Source organism: Lynx canadensis, chromosome A1 (assembly GCF_007474595.2).
Source record: "Lynx canadensis isolate LIC74 chromosome A1, mLynCan4.pri.v2, whole genome shotgun sequence".
NCBI classification, from domain to species: Eukaryota; Metazoa; Chordata; class Mammalia; order Carnivora; family Felidae; genus Lynx; species Lynx canadensis.
In genome coordinates this window covers 191,754,590-191,772,203 of record NC_044303.2, presented here as the reverse complement: position 1 = coordinate 191,772,203, position 17,614 = coordinate 191,754,590, and the positions used below count along the sequence as shown (strand labels likewise).

At 39.1% G+C, this 17,614-nt stretch overlaps 1 protein-coding gene across 1 annotated transcript in view; it reads left to right on the top strand.

Moving 5' to 3' along the window:
* The window catches only part of SGCD (sarcoglycan delta), a 394,307-nt gene that overhangs the window by 12,370 nt on the left and 364,323 nt on the right, over positions 1–17,614 (top strand). Inside the window, exon 2 of the mRNA XM_030328591.1 lies at positions 7,917–8,105. Coding sequence (XP_030184451.1) covers positions 7,917–8,105 — 189 coding nt within the window. The remainder of the gene's footprint in view (positions 1–7,916; positions 8,106–17,614) is intronic.

Here is a 17,614-nt window from a genome sequence, read left to right as displayed (position 1 = left end):
TGGAAAACAACCCTGGAAAGCAGATAGTTTGAAATCAGAGACCTCAAAATTAACATGGCTAATGGAAAACTATTTTCGTGCCAAGATAATCCAAAATGACTGTGATTTCACACAAACCCTAGATACTGTGATGCAGCTGTGGGGGAATGCAGTCCTGCTATTTACATAAACTGGTTAGATTCGTACACAGTGAGGTGATTCATGTTTACTTGTAAATGTACTGGAGATATTAACATGCAGCATCATTATCAACAAACCCTAGCTCCCGTGATTTGTCTTATTGGTCTTATTTCTAAATAAGATGGTAGTTATTCATTGGGCCATTTTAAGTCATTACTCCTTTTCATAACTTACAAGGTGTCCAGGTGGGCCAGAGTCTCTGTCTGCAAACTAGTCTGTCCACTGAGCTCATTCAGCACCAGCTTTGCCACCAACCCTGCTTAATTTAAACAGGCTGTTATGGCCAGAATGTTTGCTGTGTCTTCTGTTGAAAAATGTGTTCTCCTTTTTAATTGTCCCTTTGTCAGAATGGCCTTCCATGATCAGAGTGGATCACTCTCCATCCTCTCCTAAGGAACCCTCTTCATTTCCTTCTTAACACCTAACTTAGATCTAATGGCTTAATCTGTTGGCAAGAGTATTGTCCATCTCTCCCATGAAAGTACAAGCTTGAAGAAAGCAGAAATACGATCCTCCTCCTTCATTTGAAGACCTACGTATCTCTAGGACCTGCTGTGGTACTTGGAACTTAGTGGCCAAAATATTTTTTCTTGCTGAAAAAATAGATTGTGATTGGGAATTCCCTTTGAAGGCCAGGTCCATGCTCTGCCATGTTTCTTCCCTCTTATGCATAACTTTACAGACTTGCACTCATTGGCATCCCTATAAATTCCCTTATGGAACAAGATATTTATAAAGCCTAGTGGGCAGAAGAGTCTGGCAAGCAGAAGTGAAATGCATGCCAGTACCTCCTTGTTCTCAACTCTACCTTGTTAGTAGAGCGGATCATAGTCTAAAATTTTACAGGCCCAAAAGAAAAATAATCAGGAAACTTGGTGGCCTTATATGTGTCTTTAGAAAGTTTACTAGTTATTTTAAAACCAGCTCTCAAAACATAATGCATTTCTCCATAGCAGATTGATAATGCAGATGCTCTAACTATTCTCTAGGTATCTCTTTTATTTGGGGAGAGAAAAGGACAACATTTGTTCTTCTCCTGAAGAAGATCTCTGTGGAAATAAAAACACTGAGCGCAGACAAATGAGGACTTACAGCAGTATTAGATTCGAATATGTACTCAGCCTCACAAAGTATGCCAGCTGTATGGGTTTCTGCCCCAGGACCTTCCATCCACCTTATAGCAACTGATGAAATCTAAGAACTGGGGAGTTTGAGATTGGCTAGTAGCTATTTGGTGTCAATTAGATTGAGGAAGGGAAGTCAACATGTATGAAATGTATGATCACTTGAGTATGATCATCTTTCCGTGTTAGGATGTCAAAGGTTTGTCAAAGAAGTGTGGCTCATCACTCTGAAGCTTAGTGTTGGTGACCTTAAGCTGAACATATAATTCAGCTTCCTCGGGAGCAATAGCTACAGGGTTCAGGGGCCAGCTAGTCTGGCCTGGCTTAAAGGTCTTTGTACTGATTTCGCCATAAACTTGGGATTTGTACAAATCCTCCAGTGGCTCCTATGACTGGTGTTGCGAATTTGTGAGTCCATTCAGAAAAGCTTCATGGCTATCAGAAAGTCACTAAGCTATTGGTGATGGCTGCAATGGCAACAGGGAAACAAATAGGGCTATATACCCTAAGAAGAGGTCTTGTGAAAGGATACTGTCCTGAAGGCTGACAAATTAGGATCAGGCCTTGACTCTCTAGTGTTACGTGATCCCAGGTAAGAATGTTTGAATGTGTGAGACCATAAGACTGCAGCTTTCAAAACCATGCTTTAGTAATATGTGCATCCAAAATGACCTTTTTTGGAAGCTCAGCATCTATTATATTTAGCAGCTACTTAATTAACCCGTGATGATATTTGGTTATTATATTATGGTATGACCTTGACTGTAGTTCCTTCCTATCTAAGGCAAAACAACAGTAAGCTCCACTATATTCATTCTATGAGAAATACAATTCCCCTGCATTTTGTGTGCAAGGCATAGATGATCTATAAGTCAACTGGATTTGTTTATAAACAAATGAACACTGAAAATGGGCTCATAAAGGAATAGAATAATGCTTTAGATCTAAGCCTACTTTTGACATCAGTATAATCACATGTGTATTTGGAAAGGGAGTCAAATTGTGTAAATTTACTTTCTTTTATTTGTGATCTTATAGATTTGTGTTACTGGAGGATGTGTGTTGGTTATGTTGTTTTGGCTTCATTTTTATTCATTGAATAAGTGTATGCACGTACGCACATGTACACACACATATTTTATATAATTACATACACACATAAACATACCATTGTTTAGTTGCTCCTGGAGTTAAAAGTTTTACATACTTAAAAGCATTTAGGATATATTCAGAGAGATTACACATATCACTGTAAAATATGTTGTGTAACAATTAAAGAGGTTCCCAAAGACTGATGGAAAGTCCTAGTCTTATGATTCTCAAGAAGACGGTATTGGGATAGAGGGACCCCTTTTTAAAATTCACATGCGCAGTACAATAGATATAGATGCATGTAAGCTGAGATCTCTTTCTCATGGCAGAAAAGATACCGGCACGTTTAAAAACCAAGACACCAAAGGTTGTAAAGAGCATAATATTCAGTATCCTGCTGAAAGAGGATGGTGGAAATGGAAGCACCAGTGTAGGAAAGCAGTGAAAATGTGAAGGATGACACAGTAAAAAAATATGACTCTTTCTCTCTCCCTCTCCCTCCCTCTCTCTCTCTGTCTATACACACACACACACACACACACACACACACACACACACATATACATACACATATATGTATATATATATTTTTTACTCTGCCAACCTTCATATTTATATATGTATATTTATATATACTCTATATAGACATGGGAGGAAAATGGGTGAGCCATCGACTGGGCCAGGGATGTATCTCTATGTTAGATCTAAATTCATGTTCTCAAAGCATGGTCTCTGAGCCACATCTATCAAAATCATTTGGTGCTTGTTAATAAACACAAGTTCCTGAGATGCCCTACTGAATTAGGGCATAAATGCACCTGGGAATGTGCATTTAATCAATTACCCTGGAGTGGTTCTTATCCACTGTGAAGTCCAAAAGTCACTCCTAATGGAAGACCGATAACAGTACCTTGCAGTGTGTTCAGCTAAGCAGTGATGTCCCACAGTGGTGTCCCACTGAGGGCTTGCCGTATGCCTAGGGTCCTTTATGGCAGGGGCTAGGGGAGGATCCAGGTTTTGTGAGGCCTGAAGCCTAAATAATTTGGGGGGATGTTTTAATGGGAAAAATGAACTAAAAAAAATATAAATACAAATTAAAAACATGAATATGTTTAGGGTGAGAAAAGAAATCATTAATTTTTAAAAGACCTATCATAAAATCCAGAAAAATGATATTGTTAATAATTAACTGACATACTTTTTCCATACTTTTTGGTTGCATAGCTGTAGATTGCCTCTTCATATGACAGCTGTTTAGCACTATCACTTTCTTGTATAGACAATAGAAAGATCGTTGCTTCCTATGGCAATTTCAACAGAACTGAGATTTTATTACTGCTGATGGTGATGTGTAAAGCATGCAACTTTACAAACAGAATATAAACACACAGTGCACATAACCTGCAAACGTAAGAATTCTGGTTCATTCTATTTTCCATGATTCCCATAAAAAATAAAAACTGTATGGAGCACCTATAATTTTATATGCTGAATTGGATATATTCTTGTCAAGAGAGAATTTCTGTTTTGACTAAGTGTCAGTGAGAATTGGATCTCACTTGAAATTTTACATATCTAATGATTGAAAAAAAAAAGTCCAGCTGGCATCTGGCTCTTTACTACCCAGATATTTCTGGTGCTGGCCATCACAGGATACGTTTACATCACAAGGTGTATGTACTTGGGTTCTTTACCTTCATGACACCATACTCGGTGAGTTGGCACCAAGGGTGGAAGAAGAATTTCTGGAAGACATTGCTACATGAGGAGGACTAGAAATAATGTACCCTCTACAAGGAAGTGTCTGCAAATGACGTAAATACTTATTACTGTACCCAAACTATATGAACCCCCAATTCACCTTCCTGTTAATTGGACCTCCAAACTTAATGTAAATCCTCCAAAGCCACCCAACATAAAGGGAATTTGAAAAATACACAGTCTTAACTAGTTGTAATTAAAACATCTTAACTTTAGCCCATTTGACAAAAATTGTATGGTGCTATTAATGTATTACTAGGGTGCCTCCCAGAGTCATGAAAGGAACCTGGACAAGAGAGGACTTGAAACTTGATTCCCTGGAAGGATTTCTACTGGGGAGGATGAAGAAGAAACACAGATTGGAGACTATCTTTCTTTTTATATTTTTATCATCTCAACATGTTTCAGTTTTTGACTAGAAAAATTAGTGTACTCAGCATATCTAAATTTTCCCTTTCTCGGCAGGATTATTGGTAACAGATGTATGCATTTCCTTATGTTTGGTTGGCTTCGCTTCCTGTTGTAACCATTCATACAAAATTGCTCACTCCCTTCCCTGTTCTTTCCTTCTTCCCTTACCATCTGAGTTGCAAACTGGAGTATTCTGTTTTACGTGGCTTATTTAAGTAGGCAGTTGGTGTGGTAGAGATTTAAGAGCCCTCATTACATACAGAATAGGCCATTACATCGTTCACGAGGGGTCCGAATTCTGATCCCCACTCAGCCTTTAATTTGTTGTGTGACTTGAAAGAGAACTACTTCTCCTTCCTGGCTTCAAGCTCCTCAGCTAGTCAGTAAACATGGTGGTCAATACCAGTGGTCCCTAGGAGCGCAAGAGTCCTGCCAAGCCCTCAGAGAAGCTCTGCTTTTTTGCTGTTGCATATTCTAGAATTTGTTGCAATCTTTTTCTCTTGCAGTGGTCATACTATTAAAAAATATATTGAAGGCCAGTTTTTAGAGAAGTAGTCCCAAATGCTTGGAACAGCCTAGGGAGTTTTTTAAATTAATTAATTAATTAATTGTATTACCTTTTTTTTTTTTTTTTTTTTTTTTTTTGCAATTATAACTCCATCATAGAGCTCAGAACTTGTATTTGTTAAAAGTTTGTTTTTGACCCTAATGCATAGTCAAGGCTGAGGGAGATTATTCTGGACAAGTGGTATGCAACCTTGTCTATACCAAATTACATGGGACACTTTAAAAATGCTGATGCCTGAGTCCTACCTTTGTGATTATTATTTAATAGACACCTATTATTTAATAGGTGTTTTTAAAGCCTCCATAGCTATCTGATATGTATCCAGGATTGAGAAACCCTAATAGAGACAGTCACTGCATTTCGTCAAGGTATAACAATCTTTGTATGAAAAAAAAAGTCACAAGTGTGATATCCGTATCGCTAGAGTCTTCTAAATATTTATTGAACATGTTGTTTCCACTTTATAGCTAAATTACGTAATTCCCACATTGGTTGTGGCAAATGTCAAAGAAAAAGCAGCTGGTGTGGTGGCAATATGTCTAGCTTCTGTACTCTTATTTCTCATTGTTCATCATACCTACTAGAGTCCAGTACAGTTATTCTTGTCCTTGCCCTGCTATAAGCCCTGTATTCCTGCACAAGTTGGTCAACTCTAGGCTTAAATCAGCTCATTCATAAAATTAGTTCATTGGAGTTAAAGGACCTTGCAGATACGATTTTACAATTATGTGATCATTTCTTTAATTTATAGAATATGTTTTAATAGGAAATAAAGGCGTAATTTCCTTCAAACTTATAAAACATTCTTTCTCCTTCTAAGGGATCTTGGTGTGTAAAAAAGTTAGCGAGAAATGACTTTGTTGCATTTCTATGTTATTACAATACAGCCCTGATCTATAGAATTATAAGGAGCTGAGTTATGAAATGGAGATCCTCTTGTAGCGTAAATTTCACTGCTTGGTTGGGAACCCAGCGCTTTGGAAGCCTAAGTGAAAATGTGCAGGGATACTAAAAATTAATTTTCCTGTGGTGTTGGACTTAAGCTTCTATACACTCCCAGATGGCAGAGGATTTCATATTAGATGGGAAATCATTCATTTGTCATTTATGTATTTGTTTTTTCACTCATTCATTCCATACACATATATTTAAATAAATATTTATATTAGGACCTGATTTTGGCGCTAGGATAGTGTCCAAAACAAGACAGATGTCATGTAGGACTTCATTGAGCATTTCCGTTGATCATAAATAAGAATTCACTAGGCTTTTCAGAATACCAGTGATGTTTAAAGGCCTTGAGTTCTCAAGGGGATTTTTAGATTTTATGTGTACATTTTAATGATTATCTAAAAACTATAAAGTAATCATATTCCAGCCCATCTGGAAGATGAATTAATAACCAATGATGTGATTTCAGAGCCCACGTTTTGTTTGTCACCATGGTCACTTTGGTACTGCACACAACACATTTCATTGATCTTGACCAAGATGAAAATAAAAAGAGGCAAGCTTTATTCTTAGGGAATGGAGTATGCTTAGGTGAAGGGCAAATGAAGTAAAAAATCCCAAAAGAAAGGTTGTGCAAGTATTTGAATAGAGAAAAACAGTAGGGGCCATTTTGTCACATGGCTCATGGCAGAATAGGGATGATAGACTGAGAAGATGCTGTGCTAAAGTCCTTGGTACCACATTATGTCACTTAGTTTTAGGAAATCATCAACCTTTGTAGAAGTCAGTTATTGTCCATTTTGATTGACACACATTGGTTGATTTGTTCGTATTTAATTTTAAATTCAGTTTTGGTTTCAGAATTTTATTGAAATAAGTTTACTTAGATTTGTGTTGATACTTAAGCAGTAGTGGTAGGAGAAAGATCTTTCATGTCAACAGCAGGGTTTAAGGAAAGCTTCCTTACTTTAAGGAGGATTAATATATTACTTAACTTTGACAAATATTTCTCTAACTTATCTCACTGTGCTGTAATCACTACTTAATGAGTTCTTTCCTCCCATTAACCTGCAAGCTCCTGGAAGGCATTTTCACACCTTCCTTGACTTTGAGCCTCTTTAATGTTTATTAAATAAGTGAATTGATTGATGACAATTGGAATCCTGTAACTCCTAAGGACTAATTCATCATGTAATGAGGTTACTGTTACGGGAGGCATTTAAGCACCAGCTACCATTTGAAGATTTCTGAGTCTGGTGGGGCTTAATCTATGCCCATCAGCATCACTTTGAACTCTGAAATAGGGAGAAGATAAAAATTGTTACTTTTCCCCGACTTTTTGGCAGTACAGAATGACTGCATTTGAGATCATTTAGCAACCCCCCACACACCAAATAAATTAGTTGAATAGCATTTATTATACCACCGTGATGAACTGTTGGGGTTCATTTATTTTCTCAGACAAATTCTGAATTTTGCCCTCAGAACTTTGGTAGGCGGTTGAGCATCTCCCTCACGAAGAGGTTGGAATTCTAAGAATCATTTGGAAAAAGAGACCTAAGGGTCTCTTCCTCCCAGGGTATGCGCACCTGTGGATGTCTCAGTATATACATCATGAGAGATGACTGTGTAAAATGAGGGGACTAACACAGTGTCCAGAGGAGATACTTTTGTCCAGGGGAAACTGACTTTTGGAGTTGTCAGGAGGATGGAAACGTACAGACGGCAGCCAGCCATATCTCTTCATCAGTTGATTTTTTTTTCTTTTTTTTTTTTCTTCCTCTCAGCAGTTTAACGTGAGTGCGTCTCTCTTGCCTTGTCTATTTCAGATGCCTCAGGAACAGTACACACACCACCGGAGCTCCATGCCCAGCTCTGAGGGGCCACAAGTATACAAGGTGGGCATTTATGGCTGGCGGAAAAGATGCCTGTATTTCTTTGTCCTACTCCTGATGATTTTAATACTGGTGAACTTGGCCATGACCATCTGGATTCTCAAAGTCATGAACTTCACAATTGTAAGTAAAAACACATGTTTCTTCAGCCCTTCTTGGGGGAAGGGAAGGGAACGTGTGGACAAAGAAAAAGGAATGTGGAAAAGTAGTGGTAGTAGGATTCAAAAGATCTTGTAGCCTGGCATTTGGTTAAAAGTATTTCTGTTCACATTATTTTTGGGGATCCACCTCTATCTCATCTCTAGTTTCCAAAGGCTGGTAATTCAATTTGGAGGCATTTCCCTCCTTTACAGTCTCTCATATGGTTTCCCTTCATTTTGATAACCGTGTCTGTGTATGCTGTAGTTTCTAAGCCCTCTGAGTAAATAATGCAGGAAGAAATATGGGAAAAATTCAAAGTACTAAGTTTTCCCAAATTTTAGTAGTGATTGTGAAAGATTTTGTGAAGTGGAGGGTAGAAATACCTGAGTAAAATGAGGCTTTGTGAATTATTTAAGAGTTTTAACGGTCTGTATATGCCGGGTAGCTCATTACTATATTTCATTGAGATTCTCCTTGATTTTTAGAAGGGCAATGCTCTTTGCCATTGCCAGAGCAGGATGGAAATGAGAGCAGAGCCATGTTTCATTTTTTGTAGTAAAAATTGTGTTTATGCTTCTTTGAAGAAATTCTTGCTATAGGTACTTAAGGGTACTTACTATACACATTGAACATTTACTTGTTGAAGTTCAAATGAAAAGAAAATCCTGGAAATACGATTTCTGGAGTCATTCTGCGGGTTTTTTTCCCCTTTAGATTTCCTAGAGATTCTGGCATTGTAAGTACTTTCACTTTTAGTGAAAGCATAGTGGATAGTAATCTGCCTTGAGATTACTTTCCTTTCTTGTGATGTCAAAAGTAAATCATTAGATTGGCCATAAAAATAAATCCTATTGTATAGAGCAATGTGACCATATTACAGTAAGTTACCAGTAAGATTTTCATGTGAAAATCCCAAATAAGATAGTGGATTTTTGCCTTTTCTGGATTATAAAGTTTATTTTTATCCTTAACACACAGTGCAGAGGCATGCTTCCCTGCCTTTTCGGGGGAAGTATCTTCTGTTTGGGCTACTTTTCTCCATCTGCCTGATGCTCCTATAGCTGCCTGGGAAAACCCTGGATCCTCCTGTAACTCCATTTCTCTGTTTCTTATTACACTCATTACCCAAGATAAGAATTTTTGCCTGTACTTCCCAGACAGACTCCCTTTGAGAAGACTGAGTGCTGAATCTTTTTAGAGATTATGGTTCTAAGAGGTATCCAGGGTCCCTTTGGTCCTAAGTCCAAGTGACCACAATTGCCATTTGTTGATGTGCATGTTCTGTGATGTTTTTATTTTATAATTCATGAACTTACAAAGTGGAGAAACTTTTGTTTTGCAGTGTTAAATAAGACTGAGGCTAGGGCAGTAGAATGGAGAATAAAGATGGAAAAGACATTTAAAAGATGGTGTTGAATAAATACCTCAACTACTGGTTGGATGTAGAAGACAAGGGGTTGGAAGATATTCTGGAACATTCTCAGGTTCTGGCTGGTGAGATAGTTGGATGGTGGGGGGTCCAAGAGCAAGATAGAATTGATTACTTTCCCATTGGAACCTAGCTGGAACTCATGTACCCCCTAACCCCCTATTTCTGTGTTTTTTACCTAATCTCTTATGAAGTTAATTTCTAGAACCTGAAAGATTTTGCGGTGAATGTGGTGGAGGATATGAACTCAAATCTTTAAAACTGGCATCATACACATATGGCTTCTGGAGTGTGTTTTATTTAGCAAGCTTAATAGGGAAAGGTATATGTAAATGTATATTGAGTGACAATTCACTTTGATTGTATGTGAGCTTGGGGAGCAATATGACAGTAAGGTAGTAATCTATTTGAAATAGGCTATTTCCTGTAGTTAACTAAATTGACTGCCAAAGTTGAGAGTTCTTAAAGCTTTACCAAACCAAGTACTTACTGAGTTGAGAATAATGCCATTATTAGCCATAATTGGTGCTTTATAATAGTAATGCATTTGAGCAAATAGAGCTGAAGTGTCAGAAAATTGATCTTTCCCTGCAAGTTAAAAGCATATTTTTCCATCAATCACAGTATAAAACCTATTCTTTTAGAATTATAATTCTATTCCACAAATAGTAATTTACTGACAGTGAAGATCGTGAGAAAGAGTAAGGTATTAACCAATTTTATATTGGAGAATGTGGGGTGAAAGAGCAAAGGGAATCAGTGGGATAAGAGTCAAGCATTTTATGCATGGATTTTAAAATATCATCAACAGAAAAGAGTGATTATTTTGTACATCTAAAATGTTCAATAATTTGCAACTTGGGAAAGTTGAAAGTATAATCAAACCTTCTGAGTAAGAATGAACCAAGAGAATGATGTCATATGAAGGTATTTCTGGGATTTGGCAATTTATCCAAGATTGGATATCCAGAATTTTCCTCTGTAGTCAGACTTCTATGCCATCCCCAAGGATATACGCTGCAAGAACCCTTCCGTTAGAGCAATCTGGACAAACATCTAACCAAGTTTTCTTGATCCCAGATGTAAATCAGAAGACAAGTGGTTTTGCTCTCCTATGCTCTTAGCAGAATATTCTGATGTTTGTTATAAGGCAGGTGGGCAAGGTTACACTTGTATTCTCAGTTTTCCCCTCCATGGAAGAGTGTATGGCTTACCAATACTGTGACCCATAAGTCAAACTATCCTAGTTCATCGCACACTGTGCTGCCTAAGGGAACTACTATTTACTACACATTTATTCTTTTAGTTCATTCTGTTAGTCACTGTGCTTGGCCCTTAAAATATATATCTCATTTAATTCTCACAACAACTATAAATTAGGTATTATCTCCATTTTAATAAAAAAAAATGCTCAGAGAAGTTAAGTGACATGTTGGAAGACATACAGCTAAGATGTAAAAGAGCTAGTGTTTGCCTTCAAAGCCCAACCCTTTCCACTACACTGAACCTCCTCCTTCTTTTTTTTTTTTTAATATGAGATTTATTGTCAAATTGGTTTCCATACAACACCCAGTGCTCATCCCAACAGGTGCCCTCCTCAATGCTCATCACCCACCCTCCCCTCCCTCCCATCCCCCATCAACCCTCAGTTTATTCTCAGTTTTTAAGAGTCTCTTATGAACCTCCTCCTTCTAATTGCGCTAGTGATCTGGCTCTTCAACAAAACTCTAAAGCTGGCAAAATGGGCACTATCTTTGTTGCCAACCCTCTCTCATCTGAACCACAAACGTCCCTCCCATCTGACATAGCCATTGGTGTTTGCTGTGCCAAGTAGTTCCCTGATAGTTGTGAATGTTCAGTCCTCATCTTCTTTCTCTTGGCACTGTCTCTTATGACCCTCTCCCTCCACTGTCTCAACCTTCTGATTTATCCCCTTGTTGTATTCATGTAAACATTTAATATAAACTTAATAATGATTTCTGTGTCATAGGTTGACATGGAGATTCAGTGACTTCATTTGTGTTAAGCATTTATGGCAGCCTCTGACCCACAGAAAGGCTCGATATTGGCAACAGAAAGTCGTGAGAGACCCTACATCATAGTGGAGTGGTTAAGGGCTCACACACTCTGGAGAGAGATGCTCTAGATACAGATCTGGCTTCTGTTTCTTACTTTGTCAGGTTCCTCGGCCTTCTGTGCTGCAGTTTCCTGGGAGTAAGAGCACCTACCTCTTCATAGGATTCTTGTGAATAATACATGAGGTGATGAGTCCAAGCTATTTAGAATGGAACTTGGCACATGTTAAGTTATGGTAGCGGTTGTTATCACCATCAACATCATAACTTTTTGAAGGCTTATTTTGTGCCAGGCACTGTACTGTTGTAATTTGTAAGTATTACCTAACTTAACCCTTCTGTGAATAGATGATAATAGGGTACCAACTTCACAAGGTGGTAGCTTGATCTGTGATCACACAGCTCTAAGGCGGCAGAGTAAAGATTTGAATCCAAGCAGTCTGCCTCTGGAACCTGGTCTGTTAGCCAATGTGGGGCAACACAAAAAGTTCTAGCATGAGGGGGATCCTGGCTGGCTCAGTTGGTGGAGCAGGGGACTCTTGATCTCATGGTTGTGAGTTCAAGCCCCACATTGGGTGAAGAGATGATTACTTTAAAAAGTAGGAGAGCACCTGGGTGGCTCAGTCAAGCATCGGACTTTTGATCTCAGCTCAAGTCTTGATCTCAGGGTTGTGAGTTCGGGCCCCACTTAGGACTCCATGTTGGGCATGGAGCCTACTTAGATAATAATAATAATAAATAATAATAAAAAAATCTTAACATGAATGTCAGGGAACTAGATGCCTAGCCGGCAATGAACTACATCACTTCCCCCCCTCCCCCAAGACTCGGTATAGAAATGACTGCATTGAAGTAGGTATCTATAAGACCATAGGTATCTTTCTGTTAGAACACTATGGTTTTGTCTTTTGGATTTTGCCTTGACCATGTGTGATCTCATTCTGTAGAAGACTACTGCTACTGCCAGTACATTCTAACAACCCAGTCCAAATAATGTGGCTCTGAAGACCTCCCAAAATACTCAGTATTGATCATCTAAAATATCATTTAGCAGAAGTGGTTAGTAAGTGATAAAATTTAAAAGGTTTGGGAATTATGAATAGATGGCCTGATCTCTTAGCACAATTGAGTATGAAATCATTCATTGTTAGACAAAATAAAAGCTTAGGAGTCACCTCATCAGACCTCCTCATTTTGCAGATGATGGAACCAAAGTGGAGAGTGAGGTTGCCTGACCCAGCTGCATTGCCCTAACCATGCCAGGGAACTTCCCAGGAGCAGGGGTTATGTTCTATTTATCTTTGTAACCTCAACCTGGTTCCAGTACCCAGTCAGCTTTCAGTATGTGCTTGTCAAATTTAAATTGCCTTTGTGCCGATACATGCACAAGATACTGGATGTCCAGTACCTGGTCAGTGCAGGTCACATGGTAGGTCCTCAGTAAATTATAGTTTTCTATACCTTGTTTAATAGATACCTTAACTTATATTTCTCTTTTCCTTCATTAAAATGATAAAAGTCAAACCATTTTATACATGGTTGTATAAGAAATGAAATGTCTATTTGTTTAATAAAAACTCAGAACTTAATATTTTTCCCATATAATCTTCATAAACACCCTATGAGTTTGGCACCACTTTTCCCCTGTTTTACAGGTGGGTGAGCAGAGTCCAAGAAGTATGGTAACTTGCCCCAAGGTCATGCTGTCAGTAAGCCATGAAGCTGGGGTTGGGTCACAGGGAGTCTGGCTTTCGAGCCCATACTCTTAATCAGGACACTACACTGTCCATTTTCCAAGTGCTATTTTTCATGAAGACAAATTGAATTTGTTCAGTGCAATGTCTAAAACATGATTTATTTACCCCAAAGTAAGATAAAGATCCACTGAGGGTCAGAGGAAGGCATTCTAATACTTGTAAATTGGACACATTGTAAAACAGTAAAAGCCAAAGAGAACGGCCAGTGCGTTCCTTAACTCAGAGCGCCGACATATCATCTGTTTGGAGAAAGCTCAAGGAACTGCGACCTAGTCAAACTAACTCAAGTAGAGGGGAGTGAGGACACACATGCTCCGGGGAGGAGAGAGGAATCTCATGGGTAGATGGGAGCACCTCACAGCAGAGAGACCTAGAGTGGTGTCAGGGACCAAGCCTGCTCTGGGGATGTCCACCCTCTGGCTTTACAGGGCCACATGACATCCATCTTGCCCTGAGACATTCGTTGCTATTTGCAGGCCAGATTCCTTCTGCCTTGGTTGTGCCATCGCGTTTTCTGCTTCTTTGCAACTTAAGCACACATCTGCCCTTGTCCTTCCCTTTAAAATGGCCCTTCCTCCAGCCCCCGCCTGTACCTGCCCCAGTCTCTTGTTACCCAGGTGGAATCCCAGAGAGGGAAGTGCATTGGCCCAGCAGATGCTGCACATCACATTGTGACGTGTTTGCATGCCTAGAGACTCAGTGAGATGCCCCATCAGCTGTGTCCTGGCAGCACAAAGTCATGCAGTTCTCAGAGTTCAGCTCTTTCAGCAGCCTGGCCAGGATTCCCTCCCATTAGGTCCGAAATACACTCAAAAAGCCTATCTACCTTGGATCTTCGGTAAACATTGCCTTTTTTAAGCTTTTCTCTTTCTTCTCCTTTATTCTCTGGAATTTTCCCCTATTAAGCTGATGACTCTTTCTTTTGTGTTGTGCTTTCCCTGCTGTCAAGCAGTGGGGGGCGGGTGGGGGGACATGCAGTCCTGTACTTCTTTATTTTCCTGTCCCTCCCTCCTACTAGGCTACGAGCTCTAGAAGACAGGAACCTTAAACTATTCATATTTGAGCCCACAAGTTTAAGCACCGTGCTTAGCACATAGTCTTTAAAATGTTTATTGAATAAATGAATGGGAAAAAATCATGAATAGCCTGTCACTTTAAATTAAAATGTGTAAGGATGGGTTAATAGAGCTTTATATGGCTTTTAAAATGAACTATTAGTTCATTTATTAAGGTAGACAGATCATAAATGAGATGAGTACTCGAATTTGATTATGAAAAGGTATTTTTAATACAGACACTCCCTCCTGTGTATCAGCTACCTGCTACATTTTAATTACATGAGAAGAGAAGGGTAATAATGGAGTGTGAAACAGAACTGAAGCAGGAGATGTCATCCTAGTTAATATACAGATTTGCTCAGCAAATGAAAGAAAATGATATTATTGGCTTCAGTTAGACTTTTCGTTTAATGCTGTTAGTGAATATACCGTGTGTGTGAGTACCATCCACTTCAGTTTCTATATTGAAAACATCATGCTTCTGACTCTCAGTGCTTTGACTCCTGTGGTCACTTTTTATCCATTAGCTCAAATTCATCGGCCTGAAAGTTGCCAAAATGTTATTTTTTTTTAAGGCAGCATGAAAACTGTGAAGCAGAAAAACAAAAGACAAAAGTCACCTGTTCTATCAGTCCTGGGATATGGCTCCATAATGTCCTATTTGCTTTGAAGCCTGCTGTGTTTTATACCTTTATAAGAATGAAAATCTTTGAGGATGATTTTAGTCATTGTGACTGCTGCAAAATGCTATAAGCCAAGCTTGTTACAAATTTATGTTCTAAACATAACATGTTTAGAACGTAACATGTTCTAAAACATGTTCTAAACATTAACATGTGTCCTAAAAATTACAAATATTTTAAGAGAGTATCAATAAAGGAGTCAGCTAAAGCTAGAAGGTACTGAGAAACTTCTTAAGTTGATTGTAACACGATGGCTAAGGACTTCTGAGTCATGTTGAAAGCAGAGAACCCCATGATGGCAGCCTGGAAGCGGTGTGTTAAGCCTGGTTGGGAAACCTCAGACACTAGGTCTCCAGCTTTGAGAGCTCAGGCCCCTGGAGACAAAAGATGGGGTGGGGAAGGAAAAGAGTGGAAGCCGATGCTCAAAACATCCAAAAGAATGCAAATCGTAGACACTCTCAGTGCAAATCGTAGACACTCTCGAGAGGTCAGACTGAGAAACTTGAGCTCTAATTACAAACAAATTACTATGTAATGTTAGCCTAGGATGATACCCATGACCTTTGCCACTTACTACTATTTTCGTGTACTCAGAATTTGTTGTGAATGATTCTGGAATTGAGAAAAATTGAGAATGTCCGCAATCGCCCTGGAAATATTTTTGTCTTCATATATCACGCGTAGCTGCTCACACATGGAGTTTCAGATCTTATAGGTCATGTGGCTGTTACCGTTCTGTTACTCAGAACTCTGAATTACTCTCAAAATCGGAAGTTATGGCCAGATCTTAGAGCACTGCTCACTATCACTGAGGCACTAAGCATTCATAGGAGAGAAGTTTTGAATCTCAAGGGAGTATGTTACTACAGAGAACTTGATTGAAGGACTCTTCCACCATAGGCAGGGGCTATTCAGACTGAAGAAGAAAACATGGTAACTACAAGGAGGTTTCAGGGCACTTGAGTTGCCTGAGAGTTATTAGGGTACTCTGAGCTCAGAGTAGTTTTGTAAATGCTTTGTCTAGAACTGTACTGTCTGATAAGGAATTAAAATTAAATAGCATTAAAAATTCAGTTCCTTGTGGGGCGCCTGGGTGGCTTAGTCGGTTAAGCGGCCAACTTCGGCTCAGGTCATAATCTCGCGGTCCGTGAGTTCGAGCCCCGCGTCGGGCTCTGTGCTGATAGCTCAGAGCCTGGAGCCTGTTTCAGATTCTGTGTCTCCCTCTCTCTGACCCTCCCCCGTTCATGCTCTGTCTCTCTCTGTCTCAAAAATAAATAAACGTTAAAAAAAAAATTCAGTTCCTTGGTCACACGGGCCACATCACAAATATGCAACAGCTACACGGGCTAGTAGCTACTCTCATCAACAGAGCAGATAGAAGACATTGCCATCATTGCAGAAAGTTCTTTGTTATAAAACAGGTCTAGAATCTACTAACCTGCCTTTTGGATAGGTCAGATCTTTGAACAAAAAAGTTTTTTATTTCTCTCCGTACAGTAATTTTTGCTTTTTATTTCTGTGTCCTAGACAATGTTTAGGACCTGGAGCCATGGGAGTAGGGTAGAAAAAAAGCGAACAAATAAAACTCAATTCAACAGAAAGAGAAGAAAGTGTCTCATAACCTGAGGAGCGAATGGCTCCAAATAACTGGTTAAAACATTCTTGTTCCTTTTCCACCTCCCCCACTCTCAGTCCCCTCTCCTCCTTTCAGTACTCCTAACTGGGAAGGTAGTAAGACTATGATAGATTTTCCATCTTGTTTTGAAGATCAGGGTGGCTCTTTGTTGGACAAAAATCTCTGTTGAGAGGGGAGGCTCTGGACCATTTCTGAGCCTTATTGTCTTCAATCTGTAAAATATGCAGTTCGGACCAGATGAAATACAAGGTCCTCCCTCCAGACCTTAGATAGTTTCTATATATTTTTAAAATTTTTTTTAATGTTTATTTATTTTTGAGAGAGAGGGAGAGAGAGAGAGAGAGCGAGAGAGAGCACGTGCACACAAGTTGAGAGAGAGAGGGAGACACGGAATCTGAAGCAGGCTCCAGGCTCTGAGCTATCAGCACAGAGTCCCATGTGGGGCTCAAACCCATGAACCTCTCAAGATCATGACCTGAGCTGAAGTTGGAGGCTTAACCGACTGAGCCACTCAGGTGCCCCAGACAGTTTCCATAATTAATGACAGCTTCCTCCCACTCTTTGACTCAGAATGACAGAGATTTAACCATTTTTTTTTCCTTTAGAAGTGTGTGTGTGTGTGTGTGTGTGTGTGTGTGTGTGTGCTCACACTATATTTAGATAAAAATCCAAGATACTAAGTGTCAGGGAGTATATCTCATGGGCCTTTAATTTTTTTTTAAATTTTCATTCATTCAATTATTTAATGAATGGATTTACTGGATTATTTAATTGGTCTCATTATCTTTTGCTACCCAACAAACCACCCCCGAACCCAATGGCTTAATGTAATAGCAGGAATTAATTTTGTTCC